Source organism: Kogia breviceps, chromosome 19 (genome assembly GCF_026419965.1).
Source record: "Kogia breviceps isolate mKogBre1 chromosome 19, mKogBre1 haplotype 1, whole genome shotgun sequence".
NCBI lineage: Eukaryota > Metazoa > Chordata > Mammalia > Artiodactyla > Physeteridae > Kogia > Kogia breviceps.
Window position 1 is genome coordinate 45,285,148 of NC_081328.1, and position 20,674 is coordinate 45,305,821.

The window sequence follows — 20,674 nt, forward strand, 5'->3', positions numbered from 1 at the left end:
CTACAAGAATATTACAAGAAAATAAAATTACAGACAAATATCCCTTATGAAAGTAGTTGCAAAAGTCATTCACAAAATATTACCAAGTCAAATTCAGAAATATATATGAAAGGATAATACATCATGAATTTAACATTCAGAAATCAATTAGTATGATTTAATACAGTAACAGAATAAAAGATAAAAATCACACAATCAACGCAATAGATGCAGAAAAAGCATTGGGCAAAATTCAGTACCCATTCATGATTTTTTTAAAAACTCAGCAAACTAGAAATAGAAGGAAACTTTCTCAGTCTGATAGCATCTACTCAAACCTATAACTAACCTCATACTTAATCATTAAAGACTGAAAGCTTTCCCTTATAATATCAGGAGGAAGCGATCTGATCACTCCTCTCACTACTTCTATTCCACATTGTAATGGAGGTCAGTGCAATGAGACAGGAAAAAGAAAAAATATAAGTATTAGAAAGTGGAAGTAAAACTAACATCATTTGTAGGTGGCATGATTGTGTTCCATAGGACATCAAAACCAATAACTTAGCAAATTTTCCAGAATACAAGTTTATAGAATTGCAATGAACAACTGAAAAAATGCAATTTAAAAAATGTACAATGGCGTCAATAATAAAATACTTTTGAGTAAGTTTAGTAAGGTATGTCTATGTCCGCTAAAACCTGCTCCAAAAAAGGCTGAGGGAAATTAAAGAAAACCTATAAAATAGATGGAGAGATATACCACATTCATGGATTGGAAGACTCAGTATTGTTAACGTCAGTTCTCTCCAAATTGATCTGTAAATTCAATGCAATCCCAGTAAAAGTCCCAGGTGGCTTCTTTGTAGAAATTGATAATCTGATTAAAATTTTCATGAAAATCAAAGGGCCCAGAGTGTCCTGAACAATCTTGAAAAGAACAAGATTTGAGGACTTATTGTGCCTGATTCTAAGACTCACTCTGAAGCTACAGCAATCAAGAAAAGGTATTAATAGAATAAAGATAGATATACACGTCAATGAAACAGAGCAGAGAGTCCAGAAATAGACTCACAATTGATTTTCAAGTCTCCAAAGGCATTCAATGGAAAAAGAAAAATATTTTTAACAAATGGAGCGAATGGATATCCATATGGAAAAAAATCTCATGCCCTATAGAAAAATTAATTCTAGATGGCTTAGATATAAATATAGAAGCAGCTAAAATATAAAGCTTCTAGAAGAAAACATTAGGGAATATCTTCACAACTTGGGGATAGGAAAAAATTTATTAGAGAGGACACCAGAATCTTTAGCCTTTTTTTTTTTTTTTTTTTTTTTTTTGGCTGTGTAGGGTCTTAGTTGTAGCACATAGGCTCTTTGTCGCGGCATGCGGGCTTCTCTCTAGTTGAGGTGTGCAAACTCAGTAGTTGAGGCCCGGGGGCTTAGTTGCCCTGGCATGTGGAATCTTAGTTCCCCGACCAGGGATCAAACCTGCGTCCCCTGCATTGGAAGGCAGATTCTTAACCACTGGACCACCAGGGAATTCCCTCTTTAGTGCTTTAAAATTGATAAATTGGACTTCATCAAAATTAAAAACTTTTGCTCATAAAAAGACAACATTAGGAAAATGAGTAGACAAACCACAGACTGGGAGAAAATATTCATAATCTATATATCTCACAGAGGGCTAGTATGGGGGAGATATTAAAAACCCCTATCACCCCAAAATAAAAAGAAAATCTAATAAAAGTAGGCAAAATAGTTGAACGGACATGACACTTGACAAAGAAATAATATATAAGGTCAATTAGTCCACGAAAAGGTTTCATCGTTATCAGAGAATGCAAATTAAACTCTGCACACCCACCAGAAGGGTTAAAATTAATGTCTGCAATTCCAAATCATGCTGAGGACACGTATACATTGTTCTCAGGAATGTAAACACAGTACCTCCTCTTTGGAAAACTGTTGGGCCTTATTTTATTAATTTAATTGATACCTGCCCTGTGCTCCAGCAATTCCATGTCTAGGTGTTTCTCCAAGAGAAATGAATAGATTGCTCAACATTTCTCTATTAGTAGCCGAGAGTGGGAACAACCCAGATGCCCGTCGGCAGGTGATGGATAAACACTGCTGTAATGGAACACTCCTGAGCACTAGAAGAAAACAAATGACTGATACCTGCAAGAATGGGGATTAATGTCAAAAAAATATGGTTAGTAAAGGAAATCAGATACAAAAGCGTGCACACTGTGGCTTCCACTTGTACAGAGTTCTTCAACAGGCAGACGTAGTCCACAGTGACAGAAACGAGACTGTGGTATTCTCAGGGGAAAGGAGGTACAAGGGAGCTTTCTGGGGTGGTAGAAGTGTCCCACCTCTTGATAGGTGTGTGGGTTACACAGATATGCATGTCTGTCATAACCGTCTGACATGTATGCACACTTAAGATCCTTGCTCTTACTCTATGTGAATTTCATTAAAATTTTTAAAATATCTGGCAAGTGTTTCTTCAAGGAAGTAACCACTTTCCCACAATCGATAAACAGAGTTGGAAACCCTGGGTGAATAAAGTACAAAGATGGTTTTCTGGGCACGAATCTTCTGTAGAGCTCAGAAATGCCGGGACATCTGGGATCCCCTGCAGAGCTGAGAAGCGCCGGGACACCTGGGATCCTCTGCAGGGCTGAGAAGTGCTGGGACATCTGGTAACTTCTGCAGAGCTGAGAAATGCCCGGACACCTGGGATCCTCTGCAGGGCTGAGAAGTGCCGGGACACCTGGGATCCTCTGCAGGGCTGAGAAGTGCCTGGACATCTAGGATCTCTTCCATTGTTCCTGAAGTTTCACGTACATGTGTCCTCACCTTGAGCTCGTGTGAAGCAAGGTAACCCGAAGGCATGTCTGTGATGACCCTGGTGGTGACCTCCTGCTCCCCACCCGTGGTGTGGTGGGTGCTCATGTATCTGGGGGGGCCAGGCAGCCAGCCAGACGGCTTGTGCTACACACACCCTCATTCTGTTTTCATGCGATAATTCTTTTATGTTGAGACTTTTTTTCCCTCTTTTTGCAGCGTGAGGCTTTGCCACCCACAACGTAAAAGAGGTGATCTCATGGTAGTTTCTGTGTTGGATTAAAGTCTTTGAGCAGCAAAACCTCACAGAGCAACCAGCGCTAATTACACCCTCAGGCTTGTCAATAACTGAATTCCTTCAAACTATCTCTCAAAGAGCCCTCTGTTTGAAAGGCTCCCTGATTCGTGGCCTTTACATTTTAAATTGAGAATGATCAGCATTTATATCATTTAACAATTTTCACTATGAAATACTTCCGGCAGCCAAAAGGTATAAGGAATCATCTTTAAAACAAAAAGTTACCCATTTCCCCAAACCTCCTGCATCTCCCAGGTTCCATTTCGTAGTGTCCTGAGTGGGATGTTTATTTGCCATAAGATCCATTTCTTTATACTTTTACCACATGTGATGTCCTCTAAACAGCGTGCTTTCCCTCTTTAAAAATGTGAGGTCCGGGCTTCCCTGGTGGCGCAGTGGTTGAGAGTCCGCCTGCCGATGCAGGGGACGCGGGTTCGTGCCCCGGTCCGGGAGGATCCCACATGCCGCGGAGCGGCTGGGCCCGTGAGCCGTGGCCGCTGAGCCTGCGCGTCCGGAGCCTGTGCTCCGCAACGGGAGAGGCCACAACAGTGAGAGGCCCGCGTACCACAAAAAAAAAAAAAAAAAAAAAAAAAGTGAGGTCGGGGGCGACGTTCTGCCTCATTCTTCCTAAAGCCAGTGCACTGCTCACCCTCAGGGCTGAGCTCGGTGGTGACGTTGCTTCTCTGTCTTCGTCACCACGTGGACCTTCCTGCTGTCCTGCTGCTGAGGGTCCACACCCGCCACCACTCCCCGCCTCCACCTCCGGCCTGCTGCCTCCTGGTGCAGTGTGCATCCCTGACACTGCCCTGCTTTCCAGAAGGTTCTGGAAATGCCGACCTGTGGGTCTGAGGAAACCTGTGAGCAGCTCCCACACACCCAGCCCTCGGCGGAGCCTCCTCGCAGGGGTAAGGGTGGCAGGAAGGACACAGCTGGGCTGTTCTCCCGAATAAATAAGAACTGAGCAGCACGGTGGAGAAGGGGACCTGCGGGACAGCGGCAGCAGGAAGGGTCTCACTGTCCACAACACGGAGGTATCGGTGGCAGTTTCTGAGTTGTGTGGTATGTCCTCAGACCAGAGACCAGACTCCGGAGGCACAGGGAGGGCGCAAGGCAGGGGCTGTACCCTCAGGACCCACAGTCCCTCCGAATCCACTCCGCGGGCGGTGGGAGGTGGGGCTCAGCTCCGTCCCTCCCACAGGCGCCGTTTCCAGGTGAGGCACCCTGCGCCGCTCAGACCCGGCCCGTCACCCCTGCGTCTGGTGGTCACGCTGGGGCGGGCCCCACACTGTCCTGGTCCCTGAGCATTGAGTGGAGTCCTGGTTGGGCCATTTCATTTCCTTGTAAGTGTCCCCAAAACCTTTGGGCATTTTCTTGGCAGTTTCATTGAATTTTTCATCAAATTGAAGAGAGTTGACTGGGTAAGAAGAGAAGCAATTATGTCATACAAGCGGCCAGACCTTTTGCCAACAAAAGTAATTTAAAAAGTAGGAGCCGGAGAGGAAACCGTGGAGCAGAGGGCAAGACCTGCCCAGATGTCTGTGGTCCCTTATCTCCTGCTGCCCCTGTGGTGGTAGGCGTGCCCCCTGGGGTCCCAGGCAGGGCCTGGAGCGTGGCGCAGGTCCCGCTGCTGGTGGGGACCCGGGGCCCATCCCATCGCTTCCTTGCTGTCAGGGTCTCATGGGTTTGTCAGAGCTCATTGGCAGAAGTTCAGTTGTTTTGTTCTCAGAATCGTCCTTTGTTCCTTGGATGCTGACAAAGCTGCGTGTTGAGTGCTGTATCTGATGGCGTCTTATTTGGGCTGGAGTGTGTCTAGCTTGTGCTAAATGGCCCAGACTGAGGAGTTATTCACCTTATTCACCTTCGCAAGCCCCAGTACCCCCCGACCACTGAAATTATGGCTGCTCAGCGCAACCCTAATTGAGACATTTCAGGTAGGAGGTGGGTGGACCAACCACAGGAGGAGCCCAGCAGTCAGAGCTCACCCCTGGGCAGGCGGCCACCGGTGCCCAGTTGCATTAGAGTGGGCCTCACTGTGTTGTGTCCGTGGACCCCACACTCTCACCTGGAGGAGCTGCTCCCCTGAGATACCTTGTGGGACCCTCAAAGCTGGTCGCCACGGAGAAGGCAGCAGGGCAGTGGCTGCTGAACCACAGGTTCAACACTTGCCACACGGAGCCCCGGGCCGGACACCAGGAAGGAGCTGAACCCACACTGTAGAATGCAGGGGAGCTACAGCAGGTCTGCGCCTGGCCTAGAACAGTAGGTCTTGGGGCTCCATGAGAGGGTCCACGGAGGGCACTTGCAGGTGTAAAGTGTGATTTTATACAAGGGTGTGTCACCCTTCCTTACATCAGAGGTTTCTCTGGGAAAGAAGACCCGGGTCAAGTCTGGTCCACTGTGTACCTGCAGAAGCTCCCCCTTAACCTTCCCGATTCTTAAGTGATGGTTTCACACCTGCGCCTTGGGTCCTGTCCCTGCATCCAACCACTTTAAACTGGAGACAGCTGACATGCTGTTCTCCCCGGGCACTGGGGCTCAGGCAGCTGCAGACCCCAAGGGCCGGCCTGGACCTCAGGTCTGCATGTGGCAAGGGGCCAAGGGAGGGGGTCCCACCTGGGGAAGGTGACCCCGCCACCTGCACAGCTTCCACAGACACTGTGCCCCCTTCCACGTGGCCGCTCGAGGTGGGGAATGACGTCCAGGCCCCTCTGGTCATGTTTACCGTGGTCGCAGGTGCCGGACGTCGGCGTGGCTGGGTTTCCCTTGGGCTCCCCAAGCTCTGTGCCTGGTGTCCCCCACGCTCCTTGAGTGTGTGGACGTGAGCTCAGCACGTCCGAGGACCCGTGTGCGCCGTGAGGGCAGGCGAGGGGTGCGACCTTCTGGTCCTGGCCTCCTTGGTTCAGTCGCTCAGCCAACGGCTGCAGCCCTGCCCCAGGGGTCCCAGACCAGGGGGACTTGTGGGCAGGCTCAGGGGTGGGGGGAGGAAGGCCTGGGGCGCTTGGAGGCCCTGCCCTCCTGGGTCACGACCCCCAACCCCCCACCCCCCACAGGACCACCATCTGGACCCACCGCGTCCGCTTCCTGGAAGAGTGGGCCCTGCCCCACTGGGCAACCTTCACCATCTGGAACGCGGGCCGGCAGGGCCGCCGGCTCTACCGCAGCCTGACGGCAGGGTCACGGTGCAAGGTGGGGCCCACCCCTTGTCCCACCCCTCCCCCATCCAGCAGCACTACCCCCACTGCCCCTGAGGTTGGCGTCCTGATTCCTCCCCAGGTGGTCGCCTTCTGCGACGTGGACGAGAACAAGATCAAGAAGGGCTTCTACTGCTACGAGGACTCTCAGGTGCGCCCCCTCCCCACCGAGCCCCGCGGTCACGCACAGCGGCCACCCACACTGCGCTCCGGGGCGCCGTCCTGGGCCTTTTGAGTAGACACTGCCCAGAACCTTCCTTCTTGAGAAGAGCCATCTGGGCCCAGACAGTTGCCAGGCCTGGCAGATGCAGCCCTCAGGCTCCTGGGGTCTCCAGGACCCCAGAGGGCACCCGTGCCCGCCCCCACCTGCCCCTGTCCCCGCTGGAAGGCCTCCTGGCAGGCCTGGGTCTGTCCGCTGCTCACCTCAGGCTAGTCCTGCGGCAGCCCTAGGTGGCTGGGTGGCGGTGCTGGAGACCAGGTCCAGCCCTGGGTCTGGCCGTGGCCCGGGCGCCTGAGGGCATCGAGCTGTGAGCGGGTCAGAGGTGGGGGACTGAGGAGCAAGGTGGAACAGCCTGTGGCCCTTCTCTCCTCTCAGGAAAGGCCCAAGCCCCGGGTCCCGGTCCTGCACTTCCGAGCCGCACAGCCACCCTTTGTCATCTGCGTGAAGCTGGTGAGTGTCAGGGTGGGGCACGTGTGGCTGGGACAGCCCCAGGGTCAGGAGGTCCGTCGTGTCCCCCAGGAGGCTGCGGGCTAGGACGGGAGGTGAAGACCGCCGCTCTGGGGGGCCAGGAGCGTGATCCACGGGGGGGCGGGGACAGGAGACAACAGGGCCACCTCCAGCCAGGCCTGGCGTGTCGGGGGAGGTGGCAGTGACGGTGGCCCGTGAGGCAGGTTGCATTTCCCATGAGAGCGGCAGGGGACGAGGCCGCCCAGAAGCGCCTGCGCCGGCCCTGCACCCCCCGACCCCCGCCAAGTGACTGCCGTCCCAGCGGTTTCCTCCGTCACCCCCTGCCTTTTCTCCCTGTTTGCGGCCACGCGGGACAGGTGCTCGTTTCTCGGGTCTGGGCCCGACGCTGGGGTCCTGCAGCGAGGCCCGTGTGCTTGAACTCCCTCCTTCCCTGAGTGGGTCCCGTTTCCCGGTGTGCAAGTTCCCACCACGAAGCCTGCTGGTGGGCTCTGGTGATGGGGACGTTCTCCTGATTTTGGAGCCCTCACCCCCACCCTGCTGGCCTGTCCATCTCTTCTCCTTGGTTTCCGGGAGCTCTGCATTCAGTGGTGCTGGCCCTTGGTCGACTAGTGTTAAGCAGATGTTTTCTCCCAGTTGTGACGTGTCTTTTCACAGGTTCTTCCCAGAAAAACTTAATTTTATTTATTTATGCATGCATGCAGCACCGGGTCTTGGCTGCGGCATGTGGGATCTTTTAGGTGCGGCATGCGAACTGTTAGTTACGGCATGCCTGTGGGATCTAGTTCCCCGACCAGGCCCCCTGCATTGGGAGAATGGAGTCTTAACCACTGGACCACCAGCGAAGTCCCGTGAAAAACTTATTTTTAACACAGTACATTCACCAACTTTTCTCTTGTGATGAACACTTTTAGTGTCCTCCTGTTTTGGAAATTCCTCCCCGTGGTCAGAAAGATTGTCACAAATGCAAGTACAGATATACAGTGTCCTTAACCCACCAGAACTACAGGGCCCAGGTCGGCTCATGTGGGGCGGGGCTGCCCCAAAGGGTCCTCAAGAGGGGACAGTAGTGGATGGGTGAGCAGGTCCCTGTGCTGTGCCGCTGGGGACGTGGGATGACACACAGCTGGGGACACAGGCCACTGCTTCCAGCAGTTTCCAGCCTCTGGGGCTGAAACCTTGGTAACCAGGGTGCCCGGCCAGAGGCCTTCCTGGAGGCAGTGGCTTTCGCGGAAGGGAAGCAGGCGCGTGTTCATTTGCCAGCGTTCGCCGGTAGCAGTGGGGAACCAAGCAGGACGTGCCTCTCACCCCACATCAAGTGCAGACTCTCACCAAGCCTTGGGCTCAGGCCTGTGGCCCCTACACACTTCCGTAGCAAAGGTGGCCTGCTCCGCGTGTATGTGGAGGGCGCCAGAGAAGGGGAGAGCCCCTCGTCGGTGGCTGGTTTTAAGATCCCAGACCCCCTTCTGCACTGACCGGCGTGACTCACAGCTTCTAACTGCGGTTTACCGTGTGGCCCAGGCGCCCCCACAGGGGCCCCACCAGGCCAGCGCATCCTGGTGGGGAACGTCACCTCCCTGAGGCTGTGCTCCCGTGGGGCCGCGCTCAGACACGGGGGGCGGGGGCGTTGTAGCGTGTTGGTCAGGTGGGGTCCCGTGCAGGACCGGAGCACAGGCTGGATGTCCCGACTCTGTCCCTGGCTTGAGGTGCCACTTTGGAGAAGCCACCCAACTGTCGGGAAAATGGGCGTGAGAACAGGCTGACCCCAGGAGCCTGGCGCCAGGAGTGGCCTCAGGGTCCCAGCTGGTCCCTGCGTGGCCAGGCCCAGCCCTGAGCTCCAGCCCCACAGAAACTGTGAGGCAGTAAAGGTGTGGTTTCCCCTGCTCAGTTGGTGGAGACTTTGCACGGCCACGGGTGAGCTGAACACTTGGACCAGAACAGAATCTCATGGGCACAACAGGCTTTGTCAGTTCGAATGAGGCCGTGTGAAAATTCAGGTCCGGTTTCCGCGTGGACGTGTTTTCAGTTCTCTCAAACGCAGAGCTGGGGTGGAATCACTGGTCTTAGGGTGCCTTATCCCCCCGTCGCCCAGAGGCTCCAGTTTCTCGTATCCTCGCCCACCTCGTGACGTGTGTTTGTTCATCGCCGCCATCCTGTGGATGAGTGGCTCTCACGGCGGTTTCCATTTGCGTCTCCCTGGGGGCTGAGGATGTGGAGCATCTTTTCACGGGCTTGTTAGCCATTTGTCCGCCTCCTTTGGAGAAGTGTCTGTTCAAGTCTTTCACCCATTTTCTAATCGGGTTGTTTGTCTTTTTGTTGAGTCCTGGGAGTTCTCTATATTTCTAGACTCAAGTCCCCAACTGGATGCATTGGCAAATATTTTCTCCCATCCTGTCGGCTGTCTTTTCATTCTCTTGATGGTGTCCTTTGAGGCACAAAAAGTGCTTAACTTTGACAAAGTCCATTTTATCTATTTTTAATTTGGTTTCTCCTGTTTTGGGTGTCATGGCTAAGAAACCACCACCCAATCTAGGGTCATGAAGATTTACCCCTGTGCTTTTTTCTTAAGAGTTTTATGGTTTCAGCTCCTTCATGTAGGTCTTGGACCCGTTTGGAGTTGATGTTTGTGTGTGGAGTCACGTAGGGGCCAGCTTTGTGCTTTTGCAGGTGGCTGTGCACTGAGTGTCCCAGGGCCAGGCAGCTGGGTGGCTCCAGTCCCAATGTGTCACCTTGAGGTTTTCTTGTTTGACTGTTTGCCAGCTTGAACCTGCATTATTTAACTAACACTGCATAACAAACTACAAACTTAGCCTCAAACAGCACGCTTACTACCTCACGTTGCCGTGGGTCAGAAGTCCAGGCACCACAGGTGGGTTTCAGCTTCAGGTGGGCGTGGTGGCGTCTGCCGGTGATGATGTCTCATCTGCCCCCGGCTCGCCCGGGGCAGATCTGCTTCCAAGCTCTCGTGGTCGTTGGCAGGAGTCAGATCTCCAGGGTGTTGGCCGAGGGCCTCAGTGCTTTGCCGGCTCTTTGCTGTGCAGGCCCCCCAACCATAGCAGCCTATTCTGTGAAAGCCAGCAAGGGGCAGGGTCAGTAGCAAGACACACGTCACCCTAACGTGTGACCTAATCACAGAAATGACATAGGGAAGGGGGTTCCACGGGACGTGGGTGCGGTGAGGCAGGCTCGTGGGGCCTGCCTGCCACAGGGACAGACCCACCTGGCTTTGGGTTTCCTGGTTTGAAAGCAGTTTCCTGAGAGGCCAAGACAAGCCACGTTCCAAGTTGCCAGGGGAACTGGATGAATGATTATGCGGCTGCAAGGAGCAGTTGTAAAATGAAAGTTTTAATTCTACACAAATGAGACCTACCTTTTCAGAGAGAGGATCTCGTAAGGGTCTACTTCTCAGGAACCCGAAGTTGCCACGAAGGGAACACCCCCACCCATGCAAACCCTTCCCAGAGAGCAGACTTTGGGTCGGAAGGAACCCATCCCTGTCACCCACTTTGTTTCCTTAGAGGGTCTAGAGGTAGAAACACAAAGGACAAAGGTGTATGTGATTTTTTTTTTTTTTTTTAACAAACAGCAGCATGTTATACATACTTCTTTTTTTCGCTTTTTCCACATAATGGTATACTTGGAGTTAATTCCATATAAATCTGCTGGTGCCACCCAACTCCGTTGTTATCTTTTTATGAAGGAAACTTTCCAGCACGTTTCAGCCAAAGCAAAGAAGCCAGCCCCAAGCCCCAACTCCCCCAGCCTGGGAGCGAGGCGGATTCTAGCCTCATTTCTTCATTATTGTTTCCTGAAAAGATTAAAAGCTAAAAAAAACTACCATGATACCACTATGTCACCCCAAATTTCCAGATATCCCATCAGTGCTGAAATCTAACTGCCTTGTAGGCGTGTTCTATCTTCTCATACTTGCCTGTTGGAATGCAGACCCAGTGTGACCTTTGTCTCCCGCGCTTTCTTACAGTCTGTTTGTTGACGAAACCGGCTTGTGGTTTTAACGTGTTTCCCCAGGCTCAGGTCCAGGGTCCGTTCTGCTGGCAGGAACACCTTCATCGCTGGCTGCAGGAGCCTCTGAGGGGCTCACGTACCTCACGTTAAAAATACCTGCATCCTACCCGATTATACGGATGTTTCATACATCCATGATCCAGTTACTTATCAATGTACCTTTAGGCCAGTTTTGCTGTTCACCGTTAAGAATAACGCTGCCGTGGATATCTTTATATGTGCATAATTTTGCGCCAGTGGCTGCACATATGGGACAAATGTCTGAAAGGTGTTGGTCAAAGAACGTGCCCGCCACCAGTCGTGAGACCAGCCATTCTGTCCCTGGAGGCTGAGCCGGTTCACACACGCTGCCCCCGCCACGGCCCTTCTCCAGCGGTGCGACCAAACCTGCCACCCGTGCAAACCACGGGTGGGAGACAGTACGTTTATGCTTCCGGTCGGCAGTGTCATATTGTGAGCGAGGAGGGCATCTTCTCACCGATTTGTGTTCATCTTTATCTCCCTTTTGGCACCGTATCCTTCTCATCGGCCCGTTTCGCTACTGGTCTCTCTTTTTCTTTATACAGTAACAGAAACAAACCACTGTCTGTGATGTGCTGCAGATTTTTCTGTGTCATTTAACTGAATTTATATCTTTTGCCATTTAGAAGTTTGTTATCTGGATATAATCAAATTAATTTTTCCTTTTATGGCTTTTGGGGGTTTTATTCATTCTAAGACAATCATTTCTCACTGTGATATTTTAAAAAGCACTATCCAAGTCTGTTCCTCAGACTCCTGTTTTTTCCTTATATTTTTGGTACACCTGGAATTTATTTTGTTATCAAGATTATAGTAGGGATCCAGACTTTTTTCTTTCCATTTGGATCCTCCGTGGTCCCAACATCATTTGGTGAGAAACCCTCATCTTCTCCAGCCAGAAAGTGGCGTCTTTGTGTGTTGGGTGTGCATGTGGATTTGGAGCTGTTTCTGGAGTCCTGGCCTTTTTCTGCTCATCTGTCATGCACCATTGCTGACTATAGCTTATGATGTTCACCGCTGAGTAAGGCTAGTCTTCCTTCATTATTGTTTTTAGAACTTTTCTTCTTTGAATAAACTTTATTGTGAATTCTTAACACCTTCGGAAAATGGCCTAAGTGTGGCCCACCAGCTGCTTCTGGAAATAAAGTTTTACCGGAACACAGAGGACGTATGGCCACAAAGCCCTACATGCTAACCATCTGCCCTTTAAGAAAACTCTGCGGCCTCTGTTCCAGAACCTGCCGCACAATTTAACGGGTGACGTGCCTTCCCCCGGCGCCGCCCGATTCTGTACTTTCTCCGCGAACCCGTGTGGTGCAGAGTGCATGTCTGTGGTCCACGTGACAGCGTCGGCTGTGTTTCTGGGGGTCCGGTCTCCTCCACGTCATGCTTGAGGCCTGCTTTCCTCTTCCCACTGGCGCTTCGGGACCCGTGGGTGTTACACCAGAGCTTCTCGTGGAGGGTCCTGACGCTCCTCACAGGTCATGGGGTGGCCACGTCTTCTGCTTCACTAGACAAGGCCCAGGAGGCCAGGCCAGGGGACACGCCCAGAGGCAGGGAGGGAGGGGTCCCTCTAGGCCTCACGACTGGACGGTGGGGTTCATTTCCATCTGATCCCTGCTGAGGCCAAGACCTTTCCCGCATCTGTCGGGCGTGTGGATTTCCTGTTTCCTGATGTTTCTGACCAGCTTCTTGTCCACGGGATTGTGTGTCTTCTCCTGACCTGAGGAGGCCTCTGTACCCTCTGGGTTCTAGTCCTTGTTGGTTTCATGTCTGACCTTTTTAATCCTCTTAAGGGGGTGTGTCCACTCATGGACACATGAGTACCTTTCCCGGCGGCCCCTCTACAAGCCCAGGTCTGTGTCTGGGCTGGCCCTGAACCCACGCGTGTTTCCTTTGAAAACTTGGAAGCAGAGAGAGAATGGAAGGAGAAAAGAGGGGCTGAGGACGGACAGCAGGTAGAGAACAGAATGTGGAAATTTCAGGTGTTTTCCAGGCAGAGTGGTTTTCATTTAAATACTCTAGCAAAGCCCAGGTAACAGCAGCAAGAGGAGCAGAAACAAACCAGGACAAGGGTGATTCCCCGTGTTGGGTCCAAGGACAGATGGATGACACCCAACAGGAAGGAGTGTGGTGGTCAGGCAGCCCCTCCCACGTCCCGGCAGAGAGGCCCCCGCTTTGCTGGTTATGGAGGCAGGAGGGGACCCGGCAGGTGGCGCTGGGACGAGGGACGGGAGCCTGCAGATGTTTCCCGAAACCCCGCGTGGCCCCGCACGGGAGGGCGGCCGAAGTAGCACCAGTGCACGGGCCCAGCTGAAGAGTCCGGGGACCCGCCCCCAAGTCCCGCACCAACAAGTGTACAGGGAAGATGCGGGCGGGGCCTGCCTCCTGTCTCTGGCCCTGGTGGGGGGTACGGAGTGGGAGGCAGCGGGGGGCTCTGCCAGCAGCTAGCTGTTGGGTCGCAGTTTCTCTCCCCAGGGCTGCCTCCCACCTGTGGCCCTGCAGAGGCCACGGGGGTGGGGTGAGGGGGCCGCCACGGAGACCCCAGGATCAGTCAGAGATGAGTGGAAGGGACTGCCCACGAGAGCCCCACCTCCCCCCACCGAGTCCCTGTGGGGGGCCAGCCACCTCCTGTGGGGAGGGGCTGAGGCCAGGCTGGTGGAGGCACCTCAGAGGACCCCCTGCCCCCAGCTTCCCTGGTGACCTATGGGACATTGTGGCCATCTGCCAACAGGTTCCCTTCTGGCACCGTTCTCCTTCTGGACCCTCTCCTTTTATCAGTGGAGCAGAAGTTCATAGTGGACCACCTAACAGGTGGCCACAGGCAACCCCAAACCCCAGGCCCCTAAGGGAGGTTCTTGGGGTCCCCAGGGGAGGCCTGGATAGAGCCAGACCTGTCGCTCCTCCCCCAGGACCTCACAGGGGGTGCATTTGAAGACAATCTGAGGTCGCTGCACCTGCAGGAGGGCCGGGATTTCCTTCACTTCAGCTGACAGACCCATGGCAGCTGCTCCCAGGTACGTACGAGGCCCCCAGCAGCTGCAGCCCAGGGTCGAGAGCAAGTAGGGAAGGATGGCCCCCGTGGCCCCCGGCGGGGAACGTGCCCGGTGATGGGTGGCACCCAGGCGCCCCTCAAATCCCCTGCACCAGGAGGGCGCGTCTTAGTGTCCTCATCAGGTGTGGTTTGCGTGTGGTAAAGCCGTGAGCACAAGCCTGAGGGGTGCTGTCCACACCCCACTGCGTTATCTCTGACACGTGTCCACACGCGTGTCCAGACACCACAGACGGCGACATGGAGCAGCTCCTCTGCCCTCAGGGAGGGCGCGGCCGCACAAGGCACCCTCCCCAGAGAGCCTCCCTCGGTCTGTGGCGGACGTTCTAGTCCCTGCACGGCTCCCCAGCGCCTGCCTCGTTCCCAGCTCTGGCCTCTGTGGAAAGTCTGGTCCGTGTCTGGGTGGCTGGCTGGCTCCATCCGTGTGGGGGCCGCATGTGTGAGAGACGTGGAACTAGACAAGGCCCACCCCAGGGACGGGCTGCATGCTCACGGCTGGTCTGGCGGGGAGCCGACCCCTCACCGAGCGCAGCAGAGACCTGCGGGGCGGGCGGAGGGGGAGGCCCCGCTGGGCCTGGCGGGGGCCGTGGGCGTGAGCGGTCAGGGGAGTGAGTCTCCTTCTCCGATCGGTCCTAAGTTGGATGTATGGCTAGAACTGGGGAAGCTGGCAGTTGTGACCACGTCCTGGCCATTGGGGACCAGTGGCTACGGAGTTCTGTGTTGAGACACGGTCTGGAGTCGTCCCCTTGTGCATTTGGTGTCTCTGTCCCAGGAGGACAATGGCTTTTCCCTAAAGGTGACGCACGGCTGCTACGCCCGGGGGCCTGTCTCCTTGATCCAAGAACAAATCATCGATGTGTTCAATCAGTGCCATCAGTGCTGGAGTTGAGTGATGATTCCCAGTGATGGGAGCCCTGCCCTAACAGTTCACGTGAACAAGGCGGTAACTCCTGGGTCCGAGGAGGGTCGCGGGGTTGAACAATCAGGAGCGGCCTCGTTGTGGAGTCACGTCTGAGTCAGAATCCCCGCCTTGGTGGTTTAAAAGCATCGGGGTCTCGGCATGCAGAGTCTTGGAGGACCCTTCCCAGAGCACACGAGGTGTTGGTCAGAGGCCAGAGGATCAGTGTTCTGGCAACCGGACTCCAGAACCACCTAAAAACGCATGTTTATTTTTATTTATTTTATTTTTTTAATTTTTTTATTTTTTGCGGTACGCGGGCCCTCTCACTGTTGTGGCCTCCCCCGTTGCGGAGCACAGGCTCCAGACGCGCAGGCTCAGCGGCCATGGCTCACCGGCCGGGGCACGAACCCGTGTCCCCTGCATCGGCGGGCGGACTCTCAACCACTGAGCCACCAGGGAAGCCCGCATGTTTATTTTTATACTGTATGCTACTATTGTCCATTAAAAAAAAATTCTACGTGCTTTTAAAAATCTACACGTTAGCCGTTATTCTCTTTGTTACATGGTCGTTGTTTATCGTTTTCTCTGCCCAACATTCTCTCTCGCACCTGCATTCACCTGGCAGCAGGAAAATGACCCCTAAGCTTTATCCACTAGAATCTGCCTGAAGATATTTCTGTCATCACAACTGGGAAGGGGGTTTGCTACTGGCATCTAGGGTGTTGCTAAACATTCTGCAACACACAGGACGGTCCCCACAACTAAGAATGTTGACCTCAAATGTCAACAGTGTCAAGATTGGAAACCAGCAGTGGCATTAAGGAGGTTTGTTTTATCTGTAACGACCTATTTTGTTCTTCCTGAATGACAGCTGTACTAGCTTCAGTCCAGCCGAGGCGAATTGTTTTCTCTCAGCTTGATGAGGATCTCATTCCAGTGTTAAGTCCACTGTTGCCGTCCAAGAGGGGCAGCTGCCCGGACCACCCAGCCTCCCAGCACTTCCGCTGCAACGTGTCCAGACGTGAGCTTGTCCTGTTTGGCATCTTGCTTCTATCACCAAGTATGTGACACCGTCTCCCAAGACCCAGGTACACACAGGGCAGGTTCTCTGGTGTCTCTTGACTTTGTTTTCATATTTTCCCGTTATTCTTCTGGATAAAATTCCTTCAGATCTTTCAGTTCCCCAATTCTTTTTTCAGCCATGTCTAGGTGGTTGTTTAATTCATCCATTGAGCCTTTTCCCCCCTAATTTCCTCTTGATAATTTCTAACCCTTTTCAAAACTGAATTCATTTTATATTTTGTGTCTTTTGGGGTCTGATTTTATTAAGGTCTTGCTAATGATGCCTTGTTTCTTTGTGCATTTTGTGCAACTTGGGGATGTGAGCTTATGTTCTTCTCTCTGTGGGGCTCAGCCTACATCCTTCCAGAGAGGGTTTTGTTTGCCTCCTCTGCCCAGTGTCTGCCAGCACCGCTGGTCGGGGGCCAGTGTGATCGCATTTTCCTCCACCAGCACCAGGCAGAGATGGAGACGGGTATGCTCCTGTGGGGACCTACTTCTCACTCTCCTTGCTGCTGAGGGTACAGGTATGTAGGGCCCCCGCTGTATGTGGGGTCTGCTACTAGATTTGGCCCTGGGCCTTACGCTATCACATCCACACTTCCCAAGCAGCCTCCAGGGCTCAGCAGACAAGGATCCTGGGAACACCAGGGACCTGCTCACTGGGATGGTTCACTCTGTGTCTGGGACATGGCCATATGCTCACGGCCGCACCGCTCCCCTCACGTATCCTGTTCCAGGCACGAGGCTTCCTGCGGCTCTTCAGACCCACCCACCTCACTCCCATTGGGGCCACAGGTGCCCTTCTCCGCCCCTTTTGGGGGTGGGGGGGTGTCTTCTGACCACTCCCTCTACCAGGTGGCAGCCCAGCACTGTCCACCCACCCCGACTTGCTTCAGACCACTGCTTTCCACCATGTCCACCTCTGCTGTTGTCTGCTTCTGGCCACGTCGTCGGTCATGACGGGGGACTCCCTACAAATCCGTCACCTGGACCCAGGTAGGCTCCAAATGAAGGAGGAGGTTCCCAGCCACCGGACGCCTGATGAGAGCAGGTGGTGACCAGTAGGATCTGACATGGCTGAAGGTGTGCAGGGGCGGCTGGACACTGCCGGCTTTGTTGGTTTTCCTGGGGTTGCAAAGTTAGACCAGCAATGAAAGAAGAATTGCTTCATGACACAGTATCATCAACGTGGTAAGCTGGCCTGTCTTCATGTCTCAGAGACCATGTCTCTGGAATCTTGGTGTTTTTTCAAAATTATGCTAAAAACAGTTCATTTTATTCCTTCTCAAAAGCTCCTTGCTTGGTTTTCTCAGCCGAGGTCTAGGTGCTGCTCTGTGGACCCCGTCTGCTGCAGGGATACGAGTGGGGCCTACTGCGGCCACCCTGCAGGACAGCCTTCCAACCAGCGTGGCCTCCTGGCCATCCGGGACCCCTCACCACGTGACAACATCCACCAGCTACGGGGCCTCTGGCTATTCTTCCATTGAAAATGGAAAACTCTCTACTTATTCTCAAGAGGAGACACGTTTTAAGGCTTAAATGAAATTAAAACCTCACGCAAGACCAACATGGGCTTCCACTCTCAGGGAAGGTCAGCGATCCTGGCACGTCCGGTGGCTCAACTGGAGGAGAAACTCACTTAGCAAAGGCAGCAGGAAAACACGTCTCGGGCTTGTACCAACACCACCTACCGTGGCCTCCAGCCGTGGCCGCCCACGTCCCAGAGGGGCAGTCTGTCCCATGGCCCAGGTGTAGGAGCACTGTCCTGGACCCGTGGCCGGACGACTTCACCTCAGATGTTCTACCTGCCCGTCCACATCTGTCCTGCAGCCAGACCTCAACCCGTGAAGCAGCAGGTGGAAGGGTGGGGATGGCCCAGGAACCTGCCACACTAAGGCTCCCGCAGTACGCGGCCTGACCCCTCAGCACTGAGACTGGCCACGCAGGTGGCTCAAGTGGGGAACCTTTACACACATCGGCCTCACTGGCCCCTGGACAGGCCAGCATGAGTGCCAGCCCATGTGGACAAAAGCAGCCTGTCGTTGCTTCAGAAACCCTGAGTGTGTACCCCATTCTGGACAAATGAAAAAAAGGTTCAGACAATGTGGTTCTTCTCCCGTCACCAGAGAAACACTTCCTGGAGGCCACAGGTCGGCAGATCTGTGAAGCCACTGACCGTGCCCTGCTTCTGTCGAGGGTCTGAGCTGCCATCACAAGTCCCCTGTGTGGCTGGAACTGGTCCTGGCGGGATTTTGAGAACACGGGTCGGCTCTTTCTGACTGAATGAAACCGCACGAGGGCGGGTGACACGCGTGCGACGGCCGTGAGCGCTGGGCACTAGAATGGGGTGAGGAGGGAAGACGGCCCCCCACCCCGAGGCATGGCGCCTTCTCTGCCCCTGCAGCATCTGACATGTAACGTGAGTCGCTCAGCTTGTCAGCGGCTACGAGCAAGCCCAACAAGGCCATGGTGGACGTGGCGACAGGACAGCACACGGGAGGCTGCAACCGGCCTGTCCCCCCTGGGGCCACCCCTCCCAGCGGGTCTCGGTGCAGGAGCCAGGGGAGCTTGCAGCCCCTCTGGTTCCAGCCCCCCCACCGGCACCAGTGTCAGACACAGGCAGATACGGAACTGCTCAGCATGTGATTTTATAAGTAAGACACAGGTTAGAGGTTAGGACAAGTGCACCAACAGCCCAGGTCACTGTGGCACAGGATGCACGGAAGGAAATGCCACCTCCCGGTGACGAACTCCGGGTCCCTCACACGCACCAGCCAGACCGCCGCCGTCCGTCCAGGTCTTCCATGCCGACCGTGCCCGGGCCCCTCCTCCCAGCCAGGCAGGCAGAGGCAAGGACTCAGCTTCCCGGACTGGCCTCAGCGGACACTGGGCTGCGGAGGACACATGACAGGGTCAGGCCGGTCAGCGCTGTCTCCCCAGCCCTCCCTGGGTGGCGCTTCCTGCAGGAAACCGCATCTGTGCCATTTCCCTGAACGTGCCAGGAGCCCCGTGGCCAACACAACCTCCGGGCGGCAAGCAGGTGGGGAGGGTGACTATCCCGTCCCCCCGCTTCATCCGCCTGTGCGACGTTTGCCTAACAAAAATGTAGAAAGCACCCTTCCTTAGGAAGCCAGTGGTGTGTTTGGCCGTCACACAAGGAGAGGGGAGAGTTGACACTCTGCCTGCCATCCCCGTCACCCACAGTGTCACCTGGGGGCCGACCAGAGCTGCCCTCACTCACCCCGCATCTGAGGGGGTCCCATAGGGGCCCCAGAGAAGGGCCAGGCAAGGCGGACACTAGTACAGCGTGGTCGGGGGGGCGGAAAGGGGGAAAAAGGCATCACCTCAGAAATAACTTAGCCACAAGGAGAACAGAGAGTTAACAGCACAGTGAAGAACTGAAGGACAATGAAGAGAGAGGAGGCTGAACGGAAGGCAGGCCGCAACCACCTGGGCCCTGGGAAGCAAGGGCGCCCCAGCCAGAGGCCCCCGGCCGGTGCCGCCATACGTCAGCAAGGAGTGCCGTCCTGATGGGCGGTCGCCAGCAAACAGCAGGAAACTGCAGGAAGTTAACAGCAGGGGACGTGAAACGGTAAAAATGTCGTCAACCAATCCAAACAAAGACAAGAAAGGAGCAAAGGAACAAACAGGGTTGAACTGAAAATGGAAAGATGGCAAACTAACCCAGCAAATCCAAAATCACACATTAAATGTAAGTGGACAAAACACTCCAATTACCAAAAATGGCTAAACTGGATTAAAAAGAGATGAGACCTCTCTTCTGTTCATAAGAAACACATTTAAATGTAGGAACAGAGAAATTGAAAGCGAAATAATTAAAAAAGGTAAACTACGTGAGCGCTAATCAGAAACTCCGCGGTGGCTCTATTAACACCAGACAAAGGAGACTTCAGCCCCTCCTGTGGTTCCCCTGAGGACAAGGAGGAACCCTGCCCCGGACCCGCCGCCGCCGACACCTTGTGCTCTGGTTCCGCAGCTCCCGTTCCCCCAACAAGGCTGGCCTTCAACAAAAAAGCGCAAAATACAACAGAAGGCAAGAAAAAGCAGTCTGAAGAGACGGTGCAAATGTAAGAACCAGACTCAGGAATGGCAGAGACGTTGGAGCTGTCAGACCAGGAACGTGAAACAGCTGATTAACACGCCAAGGACCCTAGCGGACAAAGCGGCAGCACGCAGGGACGGACAGTGGAAGCGGCGGTGGAAGGGCTGGAGATCACAGACACCGTAACTGAAACGGATGCCTCGGACGGGCTTGTCCTAAGACCAGATGTGGCCAAGGAAACAATCAGTGAACTTGAAGACAGGTCAACAGAAACTTGCCAAATTGAAAGGCAAAGAGAAACGAAAATGAAAAAAAAAAGAATATCCAAGAACTGTGGGACAATTACAGAAAGATGTGCAACGTCTCTGCTCCCCAAAACCATAAAACGCTGAGGCGGTCCATGCAGGGACACACCATGTTCATGGTCAGAAGACTCAGAGCAGAGACGTCACTTCTCACCAAATGGACCTTCAGGCTGCAGGCAACCTCGGCCAAACTCCTGAAGCACAAACTAACGAGTTGATTCTACAGGTGGGGTGG

General features: G+C 53.9%; 2 protein-coding genes across 6 annotated transcripts in view; one reads left to right on the forward strand and one right to left on the reverse strand.

The window, feature by feature from the left end:
• Nucleotides 1–15,544, forward strand: part of B3GNTL1 (UDP-GlcNAc:betaGal beta-1,3-N-acetylglucosaminyltransferase like 1) — a 105,046-nt gene extending 89,502 nt beyond the window's left edge. For 4 of the 5 annotated variants that reach the window (XR_009332500.2, XM_059046975.2, XM_067021304.1 and 1 more), the window contains 5 exons: nucleotides 6,184–6,319; nucleotides 6,407–6,475; nucleotides 6,920–6,994; nucleotides 13,969–14,073; nucleotides 14,881–15,544. Coding sequence is in view for 4 of the 5 variants with exons in the window: in XM_059046975.2 (XP_058902958.1) it covers nucleotides 6,184–6,319; nucleotides 6,407–6,475; nucleotides 6,920–6,994; nucleotides 13,969–14,049 (361 nt within the window). In the remaining variant the exon portion in view is untranslated. The remainder of the gene's footprint in view (nucleotides 1–6,183; nucleotides 6,320–6,406; nucleotides 6,476–6,919; nucleotides 6,995–13,968; nucleotides 14,074–14,880) is intronic. The other variant, XM_067021303.1, reaches the window with a different exon arrangement.
• A 3,159-nt stretch (nucleotides 15,545–18,703) lies between these two features.
• The window catches only part of TBCD (tubulin folding cofactor D), a 160,909-nt gene continuing 158,938 nt past the window's right edge, over nucleotides 18,704–20,674 (reverse strand). The window contains exon 39 of the mRNA XM_059046889.2: nucleotides 18,704–18,962. Coding sequence (XP_058902872.1) covers nucleotides 18,948–18,962 — 15 coding nt within the window. The 3' untranslated portion in view covers nucleotides 18,704–18,947. The remainder of the gene's footprint in view (nucleotides 18,963–20,674) is intronic.